This window comes from Hyperoodon ampullatus, assembly GCF_949752795.1.
Source record: "Hyperoodon ampullatus genome assembly, chromosome: 8".
Taxonomy (NCBI): Eukaryota; Metazoa; Chordata; class Mammalia; order Artiodactyla; family Ziphiidae; genus Hyperoodon; species Hyperoodon ampullatus.
The window spans coordinates 116,498,123-116,519,103 of NC_136921.1; the positions used below are offsets into that span (position 1 = coordinate 116,498,123).

General features: G+C 39.8%; 1 protein-coding gene across 1 annotated transcript in view; it reads right to left on the reverse strand.

The window, feature by feature from the left end:
- The window catches only part of EPB41L5 (erythrocyte membrane protein band 4.1 like 5), a 146,318-nt gene that overhangs the window by 121,588 nt on the left and 3,749 nt on the right, over window positions 1–20,981 (reverse strand). Inside the window, exons 2-3 of the mRNA XM_079710313.1 lie at window positions 18,871–19,057; window positions 3,613–3,717 (exon numbers count right to left, since the gene is read on the reverse strand). Of these exons, the coding sequence (XP_079566439.1) occupies window positions 3,613–3,717; window positions 18,871–19,050 (285 nt within the window). The 5' untranslated portion in view covers window positions 19,051–19,057. The remainder of the gene's footprint in view (window positions 1–3,612; window positions 3,718–18,870; window positions 19,058–20,981) is intronic.

The following is a 20,981-nucleotide window of genomic DNA, read 5'->3' on the forward strand; positions in this document are numbered from 1 at the left end:
AATGGGGAAAGAATAATCTTTTCAACAAGTGGTGGTGCTGGGACCACTGGATATCCGCATGTAAAAGAATGAAGTTTGACCCTTACCTTACAGCATATACCAAAATTAACTCCAAACAGACAAAAAAGAAAACATGCCTAAATCTTTGTGACTATGGAATAGGCAATAGTTTAACTCTTACAACTAACTCAACAATAAAAAGTAAATAACCCAATTTTAAAGTGGGTAAAGAATCTGAATAGACATTTCTCCAAAGAAGATATACAAATGGTCAATACACACATGAAAAGATGCTCACATCTTTTCCATTAGGGAAGTGCAAATCAATACCACAATGAGACCACTTCATACCAACTAGTTAGAATCAAAAAGAAGGGGAAATGTTGTGTTAGTGAGGATATGCAGAAATTGGAACCCTTATACACTGCAGATAGGAATGTGGAATGGTGCAGTCACTATGGAAAACAGCTTGGCAGTTCCTCAAAAAGTTATACAAGCAAGTTACCCTATGACCCAGTAATTCTACTCCTAGATACATACCCAGAAGAACTGAGAACTATGTTCAACGCAAAAACTTGTACACAAATGTTCACAGCAGCATTATTCATAATAGCCAAAAATGAATAAACTTAAATGTCTATCAGTGAATGAATAAAAATGTGGTATATCCCTACCGTGGAATATTACTCACCTATAAGGATCAAGCACGTACTACAACATGCAAGAACCGTAAAAACATTATGCCAAGTGCATTTCCAGACTCAAAGGCCACATATCACATGACTCCATTTGTATGAAATTCTCAAAACAGGCAAATCCATACAAACAAAAGATTAGCCTTTGCCAGGGGCTATGGGGAGAAGGAATGTGGAGTGACTGGTAAATAGTGAGCCTCTGGCTATAAATGACACTCTAGGGACAAGTGGCACAACTTGAATGGGGTCTGAGGATTAGATGGTGGTAATGTCACAATGGTAACTTCCTGGTTTTGATGCCTGTATTGAGTTATGCGGGAGAACATGCTTGTTTGTAGGAAATTCAGGGGTAATGGGATATCCTACCTGCAACTGTCTCTCAAATGGTTCCAGAAAAAGAGCTATGGAAACCACTGGGTTAACCTAGTTTACATAGATGATCTTGGCCAAAAATCCACATGATCTATCACGTTCATTATCTTCACCAACAAAGTGAACTGTCGTAAAGCATCAATTTTGTTTAATTCTGGGGTTAAATCTGGCCACGCTCTGAATCACTGACACTCATCTCTATGTTCACTTATGTCACAAGACTGTTATGGAAGTGAGTCAGCACTTTAAGAATACCTAAAGCGCTATCTAGAGTTCATCTTCCATAGCTTTCATCCACCAATTATTGTTCTTCCAGCTCAATTCACAAAGAGTCTTTTAGTGACGGCACAAGTAGAAACTGAAAAAAACGTAAGACTATATAAATTTAATCTTAAATGCCTAGATTTCTGAGCATTGGGAGGGAGAAACTAAAACTAAAAAAAGTAGGGATTACAAATTCTAATGCTGGCTTTACCAGACACTTGTTATGACCAGAAGAGCACTATATGTGTATGAAATGAGAGGAAAAAATATGGGATCTAGTAATCCAGTAATTGCTGATATTAGCAAAGAGTAAGTATTGCAACTTAGGCACGGCTGCATGTCTGTTTCTTTCCACAATTACTTAAATACTTTAAGAAATGGAAAGAAAGTACCTGAAACGTAACATGGGCACACTTCTACCTCTTTTCCCTCACAACCCCTCAAAAAACGGGAGGCTGTGTGATTTCCCCCAAAATCATTTATTCTTTTCAGCTGGTTGTAAGACTTTAACTCCATTATACTAGAGATGAGAGTTTAATGATATTCAACTCACCAGTTAACCAAGCCTTTATCAAACTAAGTAGCAGAGGAGAATTCAATTCAGTAAATGGTCTTGTGGGCTGTTACCACATGCTGGGTATCAGAGGTTAACTAAGATTCATTCCCTGCCCTTAGGAGGTTTCCTCTAATAGACAAGAAATAAGGTTCAAAAGAAGAATGACAGACATGCTTCCTATACTAAATCTATTAAGCGAACAGAACTCTGAAACTATGGAAAACAGCTTTTCAAATTTTTTCATGTTTATGGGTGCACACATATCCAGATTTTTTAAAAACAGAAAAATTCAATTACCCTTTTGTAAAATTCAATTCAAAAAAATTCAATTACCCTTTTGTAACCCTTTTTATTTTTTTCATCATTCATGTCAACTAGTATACTTAAAAATAACTGTTTTTAATGAGCTGCAGGTATTCCACTATAAGGATGTATCAAAATTTACCTAACCAATACCCTGTAGCTAAATGCTCATGCTTATTTTTTTTTAATTGGGGATCAGGGGAAATCAAGAAAACAGCTGCAGCTAACACTATTAACAGCTGTACATTTAGCTAAGATGCTCTATAAAACCATCCTAGGAGTTCATCTCCAATACATGTGGGTTTATAAAGTATCTTACAGAGGTATTCCAGTTAATTTATCAATCACACCAAATGCCGCCCCCCCACCGAAAACCCACTCCAATAGGAACCTGAGAATTCTTATTACGCAATATATTTGTCCCTATGGGCCGGGTCCTAAACACTGCAATTACTGTGTCACTAAACACACACACACACACACACACACACACACACACACACACACACACACACACACACACACACACACACACACACACACACACACACCCATCACAAACTTCCAGAAAACAAGCCTTGAGGTCTTGATATCCTCCTCCCTGCTCCCTCCCTCTCCTGGCTACTGTGAATGCCCGACTCTAGGCCCTTATATTACTTTTATCCCCGAAGTGTTTGCACTGACCCTCTGTGACTTCGTTCTCTGGCCACTCCAAACAATCCTACACAATATTCCTATGTAAAACTTCCTAAAGAAAAATATAACCTCCCTGCCTGAAAAATTCCTAATCCCAGTTATTAAAGAATAGTGCCAATTTATTACTAACACTTTTGCTACTCAGTTTGGCCACTAACCCACCTTCCAATCTTAACTACTACTCTCTTGCAAATGCCCTCCAGTCAAATCCTAGTAAAGTACTCAATTCTTTGAAAAGCCTCCAACTTCCTACCCTATTACATATGTTGTTCTCTCATCTGAAATGCACACGTCAAAGAACATCTAGATAATTAGAGATCTGGAAGGGACCTTAGGGATATCCTAGTCCACTCACCTTAATTTGCAAACTAGGAACTTCTGTCACTCATTCACCCAAGAGCCCAGAAACCTCCCATCCCAGCAGCCTCAAGACACAGTGGTAACTCTAGTATGCCCGAGACCAATCCACCAGATGAAATTTCCAGGTCTCATCTGTAAAGATCATGCTCTAGCAATTTGGCTTAGGGCCAGAACTCATTTTTTTTTTTTAAAAACAAGCACTTCAGGTTATTCTTAAGCAAGGGGTCAAAGCTTCAGGCCATAATAAGAAAAGCACAGGAAAAAAGAAGACACTGAGTATATGTATAGCCTTGTAGCACTTAGCACATCATCTGACAATTTACATTTCTGTCCCCATTTTAGAGCCTCCAAAAAACAGATACTCACTGCTACTTGTGCCGAATCCATAAATCTCAGTCCAAAATAGTCGCTTTCAATAAGGTCCAAGTGGTACATAATCTGATCAAACAGCTCTTGCCCTTTGGCTTTTTTCTGAAATGGCAAGAAAATAAATCAGTAAGTGACTTATAAGATCAACAAGTCTGAACTGAAGATGGTTTTAATTACACAAGATCTCTTAAAAAAAAAATAGTTGCAACACCAAGTATTACCATGTAGCCAGTTATGGGGAAGATACCATGGTTTTCCAATAAACCATTTAAGGCCAAAAGAGAATTTGTGATCTATTATGTGCTTTTCTGGATAGTGTCACTTCCTATCAACGAACAAATATTACTGTGTACCCAACACTATGTGTAAGAAGAAACTCTTGTCAATTTTTAGGGTCCCTACTTTAAAGGAGCTTTATAATAACTGGAAAGAGAAAACAAGAAATCTTAGAACACTTAAGCACAAACCATGTGGAACGAACTATATCTGCCAGAGAAGAGAAGAGAGAGTCACTGAGACTAGAATCATCAGTGAAGACTTGAAGATCGGTCTTAAACTGGAAAGAATGTAGGGTAGGAAACAGCAAAAGCAGAAATGGAAGGTGGGAGGGAAGATGGACAGCGAGAAAACTACTGATAAACTCAGAAGACACCAAACTGGAGGGAGTCAGGGTGATAACAAAGAAGCTTGCACAGAAAAAGCAGGTCGCAGAGTGTGCTCTCAGGACCCCTGAGGGATCCCCAGATGAAAGATCCACATGGTCCCAGGATTCTCCTCACGTACCCTCAATCAAAACAACATACTGCAACAGAGTGAATGCAGGAGCAGATAAGAGAATCTAAGTACTGGTCTATTAAATCAAGCATTAAAGAGACTGGCAAAAGTGCATAAAATAATGCTACTCTTCTCACTTAATTCTTTTGTTGTTTAGTAAGATAGTTATTTTTCATAAAAATGTTACTTCTGTTAACCTATCAGGGGAATATTATTGCTATTTTTAAATTAACCAGTAAAGTTTTTCTTTAATTTTTCAGCTTTTTTTTTTTTTTTTTTTGGGCCACACCACGTGGCATGTGGGATCTTAGTCCCCTGACCAGGGATCAAACCCCCGCCCCCTGCAATGGAAGCACGAAGTCTTAACCACTGGACCACCAGGGAAGTCCCTAATTTTTCAGTTTTAATTTCTAATATGGTAACTATCCATAAATATAACCTTTTAAGTAAAAGCACTGTTGAGATCCTCAATTTTCATATAATGTTGTATCCATGCCCCTCCCCCTAGTTTCAAATTATTTAGAATATTTCCCATAAAAAAATGTAGATTTTTTTATTGAATCATCAATTTCTGCCTTTTAACTGACAACTTGATTATTTCAACTTGTCCACTGCTTCTTCTGCACTTTCTACATCCTTTCTATTTGATAAACTGTCATCCCTTTATCAAGACAGAACTTTACCAGGGCCGCATGCCCCCAATCTCCCCTCCACCCAATCCTCATCAGGTTTTATGGATATACCTCCTCTATTTTTCTTTTCTTTGGTCATGGCTAATTTTTTTTTAAGACAACAACTTTACTTTGGTATTCAATCATTCTTTGCATGTCTTACACATGTACATTACACACACCTAGCAGCATCTGCTAGATTTCTCTACTCATTTGAGTTTTTCCTCAAGAAATGTTTCCCATGTGGGACTTTATATGTAATCGTCTATGTTTGAGAATATTTTAATCATGCTCTTATACTTGAATGACAGTTGGCTGGATATAAAATTCAAGGTTCACCCGAATAGCCAAAGCAATCTTGAGAACGAAAAATGGAGCTGGAGGGATCAGGCTCCCTGACTTCAGACTATACTACAAAGCTACAGTAATCAAGACAGTATGGTACTGGCACAAAAACAGAAAGATAGATCAATGGAACAGGATAGAAAGCCCATAGATAAACCCACGGACATATGGTCACCTTATCTTTGATAAAGGAGGCAGGAATGTACAGTGGAGAAAGGACAGTCTCTTCAATAAGTGGTGCTGGGAAAACTGGATAGGGACATGTAAAAGTATGAGATTAGATCACTCCCTAACACCATACACAAAAATAAGCTCAAAATGGATTAAAGACCTAAATGTAAGGCCAGACACTATCAAACTCTTAGGGGAAAACATAGGCAGAACACTCTATGACATAAATCACAGCAAGATCCTTTTTGACCCACCTCCTAGAGAAATGGAAATAAAGACAAAAATAAACACATGGGACCTAATGAAACTTAAAAGCTTTTGCACAGCAAAGGAAACCATAAACAAGACCAAAAGACAACCCTCAGAATGGGAGAAAATATTTGCAAATGATGCAACTGACAAAGGATTAATCTCCAAAATTTATAAGCAGCTCATGCGGCTCAATAACAAAAAAACAAACAGCCCAATCCAAAAATGGGCAGAAGACCTAAATAGACATTTCTCCACAGAAGATATACAGACTGCCAACAAACACATGAAAGGATGCTCAACATCTTTACTCATTAGAGAAATGCAAATCAAAACTACAATGAGATATCATCTCACACCAGTCAGAATGGCCATCATCAAAAAGTCTAGAAACAATAAATGCTGGAGAGGGTGTGGAAAAAAGGGAACACTCTTGCACTGCTGGTGGGAATGTGAATTGGTACAGCCACTATGGAGAACGGTATGGATGTTCCTTAAGAAACTACAAATAGAACTACCATATGACCCAGCAATCCCACTACTGGGCATATACCCTGAGAAAACCATAATTCAAAAAGAGACATGTACCAAAATGTTCATAGCAGCCCTATTTACAATAGCCCAGAGATGGAAACAACCTAAGTGTCCATCATCGGATGAATGGGTAAAGAAGATGTGGCACATATATACAATGGAATATTACTCAGCCATAAAAAGAAACGAAATTGAGCTATTTGTAATGAGGTGGATGGACCTAGAGTCTGTCATACAGAGTGAAGTAAGTCAGAAAGAGAAAGACAAATACTGTATGCTGACACATATATATGGAATTTAAGAAAAAAAAAGGTCATGAAGAACATAGGGGTAAGACAGGAATAAAGACACAGACCTACTAGAGAATGGACTTGAGGATATGGGGAGGGGGAAGGGTAAGCTGTGACAAAGTGAAAGAGCGGCATGGACATATATACACTACCAAACGTAAGGTAGATAGCTAGTGGGAAGCAGCCGCATAGCACAGGGAGATCAGCTTGGTGCTTTGTGACCGCCTGGAGGGGTGGGATAGGGAGGGTGGGAGGGAGACGCAAAAGGGAGGGGATATGGGGATATATGTATATGTATAACTGATTAAATTTGTTATTAAAAAAAAAAATTCAAGGTTCAAAGTTACTGTCAATACTATATTACTCAAAATACATTACTCTATCACTCAAAATATATTACTCTATCATCTTCCTACAGTCTATGTTGCCACTGAAAAGTGTGGTGTCAATTTCAGCTTCCCCCCCACCCCCGCACTGTGCAGCATGTGTGAGATCTTAGGGATCAAACCTGTGCCTCCTGCAGTGGAAGCTCAGAGTCTTAACCACTGGACGGCCAGGGAAGTCCCTCATTCTTTTTTTTTTTGCGGTACGCGGGCCTCTCACTGTTGTGGCCTCTCCCGTTGCGGAGCACAGGCTCCGGACGCGCAGGCTCAGCGGCCATGGCTCACGGGCCCAGCCGCTCCGCGGCATGTGGGATCTTCCCAGACTGGGGCACGAACCCGCGTCCCCTGCATCGGCAGGCGGACTCTCAACCAGTGCGCCACCAGGGAAGCCCCCTCATTCCTTTTTAAAGCTGAATAATATTCCACAGTATGTATACAGTCGGCCCTCCATACGGCAGGTTCCGTATCCTTGGATTCTGGTATCTGCAGCAGGTTCTGGAACCAATCCCCCACAGACAGCGAGGGACGACTGCAGGCCATTTTGTTTACTGATTCATCTGTTGATGAGCACTGGGTTGTTTCCACCTGTTGGCTACTGTGAATAATACTGCTGTGAACAGGGGTATACAAGTATCTGAGTCCCTGCTCTCCATTCTTTTGGGTACATACTTAGGAGTAGAATACTGTAATTCCATGTTTAACTTTTTGAGAAACCACCAAACAGTTTTCTGTAGTACCTGCACCATTTTACATTCCCACGACCAATGCACAGGGTTCCACTTTTTCCACATCCTCACCAACACTTGTTATTTTCTGGATTTTCTTTTTCTGTGTTGGTAACAGCCAACCTAATGGGTGTAAAAGGGTATCTCATGTGGTTTTGATTTGCATTTCCCTAATGCCTACTGATGTTAAGCATACTTTCATGTACTTACTGGCCATTTGCGTATCTTCTTTGGAGAAATATTTATTCAAATCCTTTTCCTATTTTTGATTTGACTTGCTTTTTTGTTGTTGAGTTGTAGAAGTTCTTTATATATTCTCTATATTAATCCATTATCAGATACACAATTTGCAAATATTTTCTCCCATTTTGTGGGCTGTCTTTTTACTCTCTTGATAGTGAGTGTCCTTTAATGCACAAAAGTTTTTAATTTTGATGAAGTCCAACTTTTTATTTTTTCTTGTGCTGTGCCTACATTTTATTGTCATATCCAAAAAAACATTGCCAGATCTAATGTCATGAAGATCTTCCCCTATGTTTTCTTCTAAGAGTTTCATAGTTTTAGCTCTCACACTTAAAATTTTGTCATTCTGATTCTACACCCACTCTGATGTGTCCGTGTCTTCCTCACAACCAAGCAATTAACTCAGTCCTCCAACGAGACTGCGTGTCAGACAAACTCAATTCTCACCCTATCTCCCTGGAGAGAGCATCAGGCTCCACCAGTTAAGAGCTCAGTCCCACAAGACTGCTCCCACTTCCGATGCCAATCACAGGTCCAGATTGCTACTGGCTATTAAACAGCTTCTCATGACTCCCTCCTTGGCTTCAATTAACTTGCTAGAACAGTTCACAGAACTCAGGAAATCAGTTTACTCACTAGATTAACAGTTTATTACAAAGGATATCAGCAGATACAAATTATCAGCCAGATGAGGAGATACACAGGGTGAGGTCCCAAACACAAGAGCTTCTATCCCAGTAGAGTTTGGGACCCAGCACGTGGAAGTGTCCTGGTTCACCAACCCAGAAGCTCTCCAAACATTCCTTCTGGGTCTTTATGGAGGCCTCATTAAATAGGCATGACCGATTAAACCACTGGCCACTGGGGACTGAACTCAATCTCTGGACCCTCTTCCCTCCCAGCTGGGGCGGGGCTGGGGGTGCCAGCTTCCAACCTCCTAATCACATGGTGAGTCCCCCAGTCAACCAACCCCTATCAGTGGGTTACCTAAGGGCTTCGTTAACATAACAAAAACACTTTTAGGGCTCTCCTGACTTAGAAAATTCCAAGGGCTTTAGGAGCTCTGTGCCAGAAACAGGACAAGGATCAAATATATGTTTATTATAAATCACAATACCACAGTCGTCTTTGACCCATTTTGAGTTAATGTTTGTATATGGTGTAACCAATCCAACTTCATTCTTTTGCATGTGGATATTCAATTTTCCCAGCACCATTTGTTGAAAAGACTCTTCCCTCATTGAATGGTGTTAGCACCTCTGGAGAAGATCATCTGACCATGTATTCGAAGGTTTATTTCTAGACTCGCCATTCTGTTCCATTGGTCTGCATGTCTGTTTGTATGCTAGAACCACACTGTTTTGATTACTACAGCTTGGTAATAAGTTTTCAAATCAGGACATGCAAACTCAACCTTTTACTTCTTTTTCAAGACTGTTCTGACTATTTGGAGTCCCATGAGATTCCATATGAATTTTAGGATGGTCTGTCCAATGTGTGCAAAAAATGTTCTTGGAATTTTGATATGGAGTGCACTAAATCTACAGATCACTTTGGGTAGTACTGTCCTCTTAACAACATTAATCTTTCAATCCATGAACATGGGCTATCTTTGCTTTAGATATTCTTTCATTTCAGTAACGTTTTGTAGTTTTCAGTGTACATGTTTTCTGCCTCCTTGGTTAAACTTATTCCTAAGTATTTTATTCTCCTTGATGCTACAGTAAAGGAATTATTGTCTTAATTTCATTTTTGGATTGCTCACTACTAGTGTATAGATGTGCACTTGATTCTTGTTGGTTGATCTTGTATCCTGCAACATTTCTAAATTCTTTTTTTTTTTTTTTTTTTTTTTGCAGCACGCGGGCCTCTCACTGTTGTGGCCTCTCCGGTTGCGGAGCACAGGCTCCGGAGGTGCAGGCTCAGTGGCCATGGCTCACGGGTCCAGCTGCTCCGCAGCATGTGGGATCTTCCCAGACCAGGGCACAAACCCACGTCCCCTGCATCGGCAGGCGGATTCTCAACCACTGCGCCACCAGGGAAGCCCTCTAAATTCTTTTATTAGCTCTAATAGTTTTACTGTGGAATCTTTAGGGTTTCCTACTTATCAGATCAAGTCATCTTGAACAGAAGTAATTTTACTTCTTCCCTTAGAATTTGGATGCCTATCATGTCTTTTTTCTGCCTAACTGCTCTGACTAGAACTTCCAATACTATGTTGAATAAAAGTGCTGAAAGCAGGCATCCTTGTCTTGCTCCTAATCTTAGGGGAATAGAGACTTATCTTCCATTTCTTAACTTTTCTCTTACGCTTCCTATTTTGTACTTTCTTCCCTCCTATGAGAAGAGTTCCTAAATATGATCTTCCCACTCACTAATTTGTCCTTTATTTTAAATTTGTCTCCTTATTTTGCTATATTCATTAGGATGAATAAGCTTCTCTGGATTATGTGTAACAACAGAAAGAGCTCAACCCTAGTTTGTATCAGCTCCATTTAGCTCTGAGAAATTAGTGGGAGTGTAGATGAGTCCTAGAGGAGAGGCCCAAGAATCAGAAAACCATAGTCAATCACTTCCCATTCAACAAACAACTTTTCAGGTCTGTGATTCACCCCCATTCCAAAGGGAAAGGGAAAGGAATACTAGATACATTCCTTTCATTATAATGTATCACTCCCTGAGAGTTTGATGGAAGAGGGGTAGGGAATTTAGGTAAAGAAATTTTAAGGGACTTCCCTGGCGATCCAGTGGATAAGACTTTGCCTTCCAATGCAGGGGGTGCAGGTTTGATCCCTGGTCAGGGAGCTAAGATCCTACATACCTCAGGGCCGAAAAACCAAAACATAAAACAGAATATTGTAACAAATCCAATAAAGACCTAAAAAAAAAAAAAAAAAATGTCCACATCAAAAAAAAGCGCTTCCCTGGTGGCGCAGTGGTTGAGAATCTGCCTGCCAGTGCAGGGGACTCAGGTTTGATCCCAGCCCGGGAAGATCCCACATGCTCTCATCCTCATCTTTATTTTGCCAAAGCATCATCTGCCAGCTTCTTGAAACATGGGAGCTGTGTTTTGAGAAAAGAGAGAATGGGCTTCTGCCAGCTGGGTAGCTGCCTCCTCAGAATAAAAATCTTTTCAAGCGTATGTACTGACTCCTTAATAGAGGCTAATTATAGGCCAACCGATAGTGAACACAAGGTATTTGCAGGTTCCTGATGTTAATAATGCTCAATCTAACAGAAATCTGACATCTCAAAATGAGAATCTCCCAAAACATCTTAATTTGAAATTCAGGGATAGCATGAATATTTTAAAAACTTTCATCTGGAGTCCAGTCAGCATGAAAAAGAACTATACTGTTTCATGAAAATAAGTCTCAGACAAGAAATAAATAAGTTAACTGCAGTATGTTGATCTCATAAAAATTTCAGATTCTAACCCAGAAATAAAATGCATCACTGACGAACTGCAAAATATGGTCTTGATAATATTATCCTGGGTGGGTGAACACCTGACTCAATTATAATTTTTAAAAATACCAATCTGTTACTATCAACCCTGGAAATGGTTCCTAAATCAGTTGGCTCTATCCCATTACGTTTCTTTTTTCTTGTTTTTAATATTGTCTCTACAGACTTCCCTGGTGGTGCAGTGGTTAAGAATCCACCTGCCAATGCAGGGGACATGGGTTCAACCCCTGATCCCGGAAGATCTCACATGCCATAGAGCAACTAAGCCCGTGTGCCAAAACTACTAAGCCTGCACTCTAGAACCTGCGAGCCACAACTACTGAGCCCGCACGCCACAACTACTGAAGCCCGCGTGCCTAGAACCCGTGCTCCGCTACAAGAGAAGCCACCGCAATGAGAAGCCTGCATGCAGCATCAAAGACCCAATGCAGCCAAAAATATATTAATTAATTAAAAAAAATTGTCTCTAAAAAAATGTTTTATTGAAGTATAGTTGATGTACAATATTATATGTTACAGGTGTACAACATAGTGATTCACAATTTTTAAAGGTTCTACTCTATACTTATTATAAAATCTTGGCTGTATTCCCTGTGCTGTACAATATATCCTTGTAGCTTGCTCATTTTACACAGTCATTTGTGCCTCTTAATCCCCTCCCCCTAACTTGCCCCCTCCCCGCTGGTAACCACTAGGCTTGTTCTTTATATCTATGAGTCTGCTTCTTTTTTGTTGTATTCACTGATTTGTTTTATTTTTTAGATTCCACATATAAGTGATTATCATACAGTATTTGTCTGTCTGTGACTTATTTCACTTAGCATAACACCCTTCAAGTCCATCTGTGTTGTTGCAAAAGGCAAAATTTCATCCTCTGTAAGGCTGAGTGGTATTCCATTGTATATATGTACCACATCCTCTTTATCCATTCATCTGTTGATGGACACCTGGGTTGCTTCCATGTCTTGGCTATTGTAAATTGTGCTGCTATGAACACCGGGGTGCACGTGTCTTTTTGAATTAGTGTTTTTGTTTCTTTCCCATTCCATACTCTCTTAAGGGTTTTTCATTTCATTACGCACTTAATAAATCACAGGAAATAACATTTTTGACATAATATATCATTCAATTCTATTCAACAATTACTGGACAGACAGCTATTACGCACTAGCTGCTAGAGGCATACAGATGAATATGTGTACATACTTCCTGTCCTCAAGCAGTCACAAGGTTCTTACTAAGAATAAAATCATACACAACTAGTTTAAACACAATAAATATGAATGTTATCCTTGCAGTATCGACAAAATGCTAAGGAAATGAGGGTGAGTTAAGTCTGCTTAAAACTAGTAAAGCCTTCAGAGGAATTTGTATCTGAAATTGGGCCTGGAAGGGCTGATACAACTCTGCCACCTTAGGTAAAAACAAAATGAAGAAAGATATGAAGTCTTGACAGTCTACGGTGGGGTTGAGGACAGAGACAGACTCGAGGCAGGAAGGAGTTAGAAGACAAAGTGGCAGAAGCTGCCAATGTGATTATTCCTAAAACTGCAGAACAGAATGTTACTCTCATCCTTAAAAAATTATTCCTCTTCCTCTACAGATTAAAGTGCGAATTCCAGGACATAAACAGTCTTTCCTACTGTTCCTTGCTCACTCTTACAGCCTTATCTCCTGTCACTCCAGCATTTTCACCTGCTTACAATTTCCCTAGTAAGTCATACCTCTGAGCCTTAGCAAAATGCAGTTCTTTCTGCTCAGAACGTCCTTTAGGTCTCCAATGAACTCTGACTTCAAGAATGAGTACATCTATGTTACCTTCCAAAAAGCCAGACCCTGAATCTTCCTTCCTGTGCTACTTTGTACCTATAATTCCAGTTAGTATAAACCCTATGCATAGGCACAGAGTTGTAAAATAGTCTACCGTATCTGGGAAAAGAGTAAGAAGGTCCAGTGTGGCCACAGTGTGTAGAATAGGGATGTGAAATCCCTGATCCAAGGGTCGACATCCTATTCATTTTCATACACCCTCTCATCTTGCAGCTACTGAATACGAACCAAGCAGAAAAAAAAAGTGAAACAAAGATCCACACAGCTCTGGCAAACGACAGTTTCATTTTTCAGTTAAATCTAGACCAGTGCTTGCTATTTATATTCTTTTCTTTCCTAACAAATTCCTCTAGGTCACCACCTCATTCAGACACAGTCCTCACTTCATAACCTCTTTTGAGGAAAATTAAGACCATCAAGAGAGCATCTTCCCATTACTCTTCTATCTTTCTCAGCATAAGATGGTATTCCTCCTAGAACGTTCCTCCTATCATTTCTACCTGTGTATGTAAAACCATTTCGACAAACTCAGACCTCCCCTATCCAGCCATGCTCTAGCTGCCGTGCTATTTTCTTTCTTCCTTGCCAAATCTCGCGTGTCAATCCCCCGTTTTCCCTTCATGCACTCCCTCGGACTACTAAACAATATTTATTAAGCACCCACTGGGTACAAGGGACTATAAGAGACCCAAAAAATATAAGACTGTCCCTAATAATTCCTTTGAACCTTCTGAAATATGGCTGGAAAGACATCCCACTGAAGCTCTTTTCCCCACCTCATCCCTTTGCCCCTTCTCCGCATGACAGCCGACCACCCTCTCCTGACCTTCCACACAATCAACATTACCCTCTACACCAGAGCGAGAATTATATGTTACTCATTTCTAATCTCCGTTCTCCCCATATCCATGTACAAAGCATTTCTTCCACTGCAAACTCACAGCCACAGTTATTCTGCAGCCCCATCATCTTGTGCCTTTATTACTGTCGTCTCTTACTTTTTTTCCCTGTAATGAATCAAGCATATCACCTTTAAATCAAAGCTCTATGTCATTCGTATCATGTTTCTTAACGACTAAAAAAACTTTAAGTGGAATAAAACACAAGTATACAAAAATCCATGCATTCTTAAACAGCTCTGAGATATAAATCACACACAACACTCACCCATTAAAAGTATATAATGCAAAGGTGTATTCACAGATATATACAACCATCCCCACAATTAATTTTAGAAAATCTTCATCACCTCAAAAAGAAACCTCACATCCTTCAGCTACTGGCCCCAACCACCCTTCACACCATCCCCTCGGTGCCCACGCATCTGCCCTAAGCAACCCCCAATGTCCTTTTTTTTTCCCCTTTGGATTTCTCTATTCTGGACTTTCATGCAAACGGAATCACATAATATATGGTCTTTTGTGACTGGCTTCTTTCACCTAGCATAATGTTTTCGAAGTTCATCCATGTAGCATGTATCAGTACCATTTCCTTTACGGTCAAGTACTGATAGTATTCCATTATACAGATATAACACATTTTGTTTATCCATTCATCTGCTGACACTTACCTGTCTGGGCTGCTTCTACCTTCTGGCTATTCAGAATGATGCTGCTATGGACACCTGTGTACAAGTTTTTGTGTAAATGTGTTTCCAATTCTCTTCGGCATATACCTAGAAGTGGAACTGCCAGATCACATGGTAACTATGTTTAATCATTTGAGGAACTGCCAGACTGTTTTCCAGAGCAGCAGCTGGACCACCTTAACATTCCTGCTAAAACACGTAAGAGGGTAGATTTCTCCACATCCTCATCAACACTTGATATTACCTGGCATTTTTATTTTAGCCTTCCTAGTTGGTGTAAGGTAGTATCTCATGTTTTTTATTTGCATTTCTCTGACAACTAATGATGTCAAGCATTTCATGTGCTTCTTGGTCATTTGCATATCCTATTTGGAAGAAAGTCTATTCAGATCCTTTGCCCATTTTTAAATTGGGTTATTTGTCTTTTTATTATTGGGTTCTAACAATTTTTCACATGTTCCAGTTACTTACCAGATGTATAATTTTCAAATACTTCCTCTCATTCTGTGAGAGTCTTTTCACTCTCCTGATGGTGTCCTTTGAGGCACAAAGGTTGTAATTTTGATTAAGTCCAACTTATTTATTCTTTTGTTGTTCATGTTTTTGGTGTCATATCCAAGAAACTGGTATCAAATCCAAGGTCACGAAGATTTATCCCTGCATTTTCTTCTAAGAGTATTAGAGTCTTTTGTTTAGGACTTTGATCCATTTTGAGTTAATATTTGTATATTTAGGAGTTAAGGGTCCAACTTCATTCTTTTGCATGTGGCTACTCAGTTCTAGCACCACTTGTTGAAAAGACCATTCTTTCCCTCATCGAATGGCTCTGGCACCCTGTCAAAAATCAACTGACCATAGATGTGTGGGTTTATTTCTGGGTTCTCTATTCTGTTCCATTGGTCCTTGCGCCAGCAAAGCACACCATCTAGATTACTACTGCTTTACAGTTAAGTCTTAAACCTGGGAAATGTGAGTCCTACGACTTTGTTCTTTTTCAAATATTGTTTTGGCTATTCTGGGTCCCTTGCAATTCCATATGAATTTGAAAATCAGCTTGTCAATTTCTACAACTAAATCAGCTGAAATTCTGGTGGGGATTATGTTGAATCTATAAATCAGTTTTGGGTATACTGCCATCTCAACAATGTTAAGTCTTACAATTCGTGAACACAGGATGTTTTTTCAGTTATTTTAAGATACAGTGGTCTATATAATTTAAAGATTTCAGCATCTGTATCAGCAAAGTAGATGTATAAAAATTATTATCTAATGGTTAATCAAATATTTCCCATTAATTTAAAACTTGGGAGACGCAGAGTTTTACAAGACACGCTATTTACTAAACAATACTAAGCTCATAAATCGAAGGAGTTACTGTGGCATTTCCAAAGAGAAAGTTTAAAAACCAGATAATTAGAAATTTCTACCTGATGCCTTGCCTTTATCATTTACTGAAAGGCACTCTCACTACGTTAATTCCTTTTAAAAAAGGAAGTAGAAGGTATTTAAATTCCTCCCCAATCCTGAGAGGAAAGGAGAACCGAAGAAAGAAAATGACCATTACTACTAAGTATATATTAATTTGAAGTATATAAACCTAGATTTCTCTACTTAACTACAGATAATCCTTTGCATATTGCCTGGACTATCATCTGAGTTCCATGCTGCTTGCCACGATCAATACTGACGCTAAGCACAATGGGAAATAAGTATGTGCTTCATTCAATTTCTAAGGTCAACTCTAAATCTTCTTTCAGAGTCATACTAGACTGGCTGAGAAGCTAAATCAAAAAAAGGGAAAACCTGGACTTCCCTGGTGGCGTGGTGGTTAAGAATGTGCCTGCCAGTGCAGGGGACATGGATTCAAGCCCTGGTCTGGGAAGATCCCACATGCCACGGAGCAACTAAGGCCGTGCACCACAACTACTGAGCCTGTGCTCTAGAGCCCGTGAGCCACAACTACTGAGCCCGTGTGCCACAACTACTGAGCTCATGTGCCTAGAGCCCATGCTCTGCAACAAGAGAAGCCACCGCAATGAGAAGCCCGTGAACTGCAATGAAGAGTAGCCCTCGCTTGCTGCAACTAGAGAAAGCCCATGTGCAGCAACAAAGACCCAACGCAAAAATAAATAAATAAATAAATAAGTTTGTATTAAAAAATTAAAGAAAGAGAGAAAACCTTTTCTTCCCAGAAATTACTATTCTTCTGGCCATTTTCTTTAGTAAGGCAGTTTAGCTGGGAGGGCAATGCCCATTTTATATCCACGCAAGCATCCAGAGTTACCTTATTAACCTGAGGATTTCCCCTGCGGAGCTGAAAAGGCAACTGCTCTGGTTGCACAGAGACAAATGTAAAAATCCTGGCTTTTTCGCTGCAGCTGTGTGTGTGCAAGGCGGGCTAACATTTCTGGCCTGATGGAGTATCACACATGCCCTCACTGAGCACACCAAGCAAGGGGAAGCATTCTAAACCAGTCACTAGCCATTTATTCTACTTTCCTGGTGTCAGCTTCTCCATCAACACCCTCGAGACTTCATACTTCCAACATGAGGTAATAAGAAACTTCCTTCCACTCTCCTACACAGCAATCTCAAGCTTTTCACCACATACCTAAGCATATTTCAGTGGAACAGTACACAGAACTCTTTTGAGATACTTATCAAATAAATGAATATGAAAACTACCCTCACAAAGAAGCACATATTGGAACATCAGACAATCCCTCAAGAAGCCCTTACAGGAAGAAAATTTAAATGCATTAAAGTCTTTCAGAATCAAAAACCCTGAAAATGCCCAGTCTAATGTACAAATATAATAAATACTCAAAAAGATGACTTCAAAACACTTCAAGATATCCTGTCTTAATTTTATCATATTCCATTATTTTAAAAACGTAAAATGTACATACCTAGTACATTTTAAATTATTCAGTTAATCAGAATATTCGTTTAAACAAACTACCCAGTCCCTTCATCTCTCGCTCTGCGAGTCTAAGGCCGTCCACGGCTCGTCCGACCGTGCACCACTGCAGCACCCAGGCTACCGCTTCGCGCTAAGCGTTCTTTAATTGCATTTTGGGTGAATGAGTGTGCACTAAAGAGAGTCTGTAGGGAGGGAAGACACTGTGGAACATTCAATGACATCTCAAATTGCACATTTTACAGCTTAGTCACGTAAACCTTTTAATACAGGGCAAAGACATGAGAAAGAGATTTGGTATTAGCAAACAGCTCAGAAAGAAGCTCCACAGCCCCCAAAGAGCTACCTCCCCTCCCCTCAAAAAAAGAGACCTGCAAGGAATAAAACTCCTTTCAGATATACTGGATTGTTTCACACTGTGAGTTGTGATTATTCATAACTGCAAAAAAAAATCTCCCCAAAATGTGAATATAATTACAACATCCAATCTTGAAATAAAGATTACAGTGTCTGGAAAACCTACCCTGCAAACTATTTGGGAACAAGGAGATGGGCAGGCAGAGCTGAGGGGTATGAACAAAGCCCTTTTCCTCACTTCAGTCCATTAAAACGTCTACAAGCGCACCGAAGTGGGCAGGAAGTATTTGTTTTGAGGAAAGTGAGGAGTGTTTTGAAAACTACAACAAAATACAGAGAACTAAATGTCTTACGGTATCCACGTAAGTATCATTATCGTCCCCAAAGATCCTCACCGCTTTAATAACTGCTCAACAAGGACTGTGAGAAAGCCCCGGGAAGCACACGGCATACTGCCACCATGGGGAACACACAAACACACACACAGAGGACTCACACCAGCAAATGCCCTAACATCTGAAAGTTCCAGTGAAGTGCCACTAATTCCAGAGAAGTCCCAGCGCTCCAGCTATCGAAGGCCACCTGATCCATGCACCTGTGTGGCGGGCGTGGATCCCACCTGCCCAAGTGACCAGACCCCCCCACCCCTCCCCGCAGCTCCAGAGAAGCACATGACCTCAGCACGAACGTGCGTCAGCAAACTGTACCGGCAAGTCCACGCTGACGTCGGTCCCGTCCAGGAGGGACACTCGGCAGGTGATGACGGCCCTCGCGTCCCCGGCCGCAGGGATGTGCGTGGCTGCACGCTGGGCCTCGCGGAGCCGGTCCCTCTCGGCCTGTCTGCGCATCGACCGGCGGCCGAGCGTTCTGCGGAAGAAGCTCAGCATTTTGTCACTGCAAAAGACAGGAAAGGGTGTCAGAGGTCTCCCGCAATTGGCCGTCAGACAAATGGTGTAATTTAGTAAAGTTCTGTGGACACTAGGAGATACGTTATTAAAAGAGCATCTGGTCAAGTAAATTTGAAAAAAATATTATTAATACTGGCTACTTCAGCTGAGTTTTTAAAGACCTTAACCTAAAATAGGGCTACGGCTCACAGCACTTCTAAACTTTCTGGACTTTTTTGTAAGGAGCTAATCTGGTAAGAGAAGGGCAAACATTTATGAAGTTCAACAGGTCTTTTGGGCCAGTAATTTCTATGTACAACAGCCAAATACCCCTACAAACGTTAGGAGACGATGCCATACACTAAGATGCCCTTTGATAATAACAACCATCCTAAGAAGTTCCATTTCTTCTCTGGCCAGATTAGCTATTATTAAGTAGCAATTTAAAATCTGTAATAAAATATTTGATAAAAACATATTTGAAATAGATGATTATTTTTGTATTTTTACTATGAAATTTCTATAAATTTAATAGTAATTTATAAATTACTATAAAATTTCAGATAGCTTTTCAGTTTACAAAGCCCTCATACGGAACGTGTGGCCCCAGTCTCCTTCTCCCCAGGTTTCTTTTCGGGCATTGCTCCCTTTGCACATTGCTGGCCAGTCTCATTTCAGCGGCCTGTCAAAGGTCGCACTTGTCACCGCAGACTTCTAATGCCCTATGTCAGAGAACCCCTCCTAACTCCTGTTAACTTAAGTCCCCCTAACCCTCCCCTGAGGAATATCCTGCCATCTAAAGGGTCAGTCACTCCCATCATCACACTTTCACTGAACCTTGAAAATGTTTTTCTGCCTCACTAATCAGATTTTAATTATTCATTTACATGTCCATCTCCTTTATTGTAAGCTCCTTTTTTAAATTTTTTTAAAAATTTTACTTACTTATTCATTTATTTATTTTTATTATTTATTTATTTACTTAGCTGTTCCGGGTCTTAGTTGCAGCATGCACACGGGGATCCAGTTCCCCCACCAAGGATCAAACCCAAGCCCCCTGTGTTGGGAGTGTGGAGCCTTATCCACTGGAACACCAGGGAGGTCCCTACTGTAAGCTCCTTGAGGACACAATTCCTACTTTAAACAGGTAGCCACCCAGCACGTTTCATCATCAGGTACAACAAACGTTTAGTAAATAATCTTACTGGGTACTCAGAAAAACTCCCCAAATAATATTGTCTTATTTTGATAAGCAAACTAAGGGTCAAAGAAATTAAACCACTGATGAAGTCCATTATTTAGTAAATATTGAAGACAGAGGCTCAAACTCTGATTTTCTGACTCCAAATCTTGGTCTTTCTACTACATCATAGGACTATTCATGCAAAACTCACATTATACAGATAAAAAAGAAATTATCAAAGATCACAGCTAAAAAGATGCTGAATGAAGATACAAACATAAAACACACAGGATGAATTTGTTTCTTAAAACTTAATTCAGCATATTCAAGAAATAAATTGCAAAGGGGTAAAAAAAAAAAAAAAGAGTTGCAAAGGAAATTGCAGATTCAAAGAGACTTAAAACACATATCAAAAAATCACTATGTGTGGGCCTACTTTTAGATCCTAATTCAACTAAAAATTCTTTTAGGTTGTCAGATGTTATCATTGAGGGAAGCTAGGTAAAAAGTATATGGGAACCCTGTACTACTGTAACTTCAGCATAAGTCTAAAATTATTTCAAACTAAAATATTTTCTCAAGTCACGCATTTGTTATTATACACGTAATTTATAAGGAGTCTAGTGTAACCAGCTGATGCTGTAAACTAGATAGATGCATTTGTAAACATGATAAAAGTAAAAGCTGAAGTGTTAAAATAAATAACATATTTTTTAAAAATTCAGTAGCTATCAATTGAGAATTACAG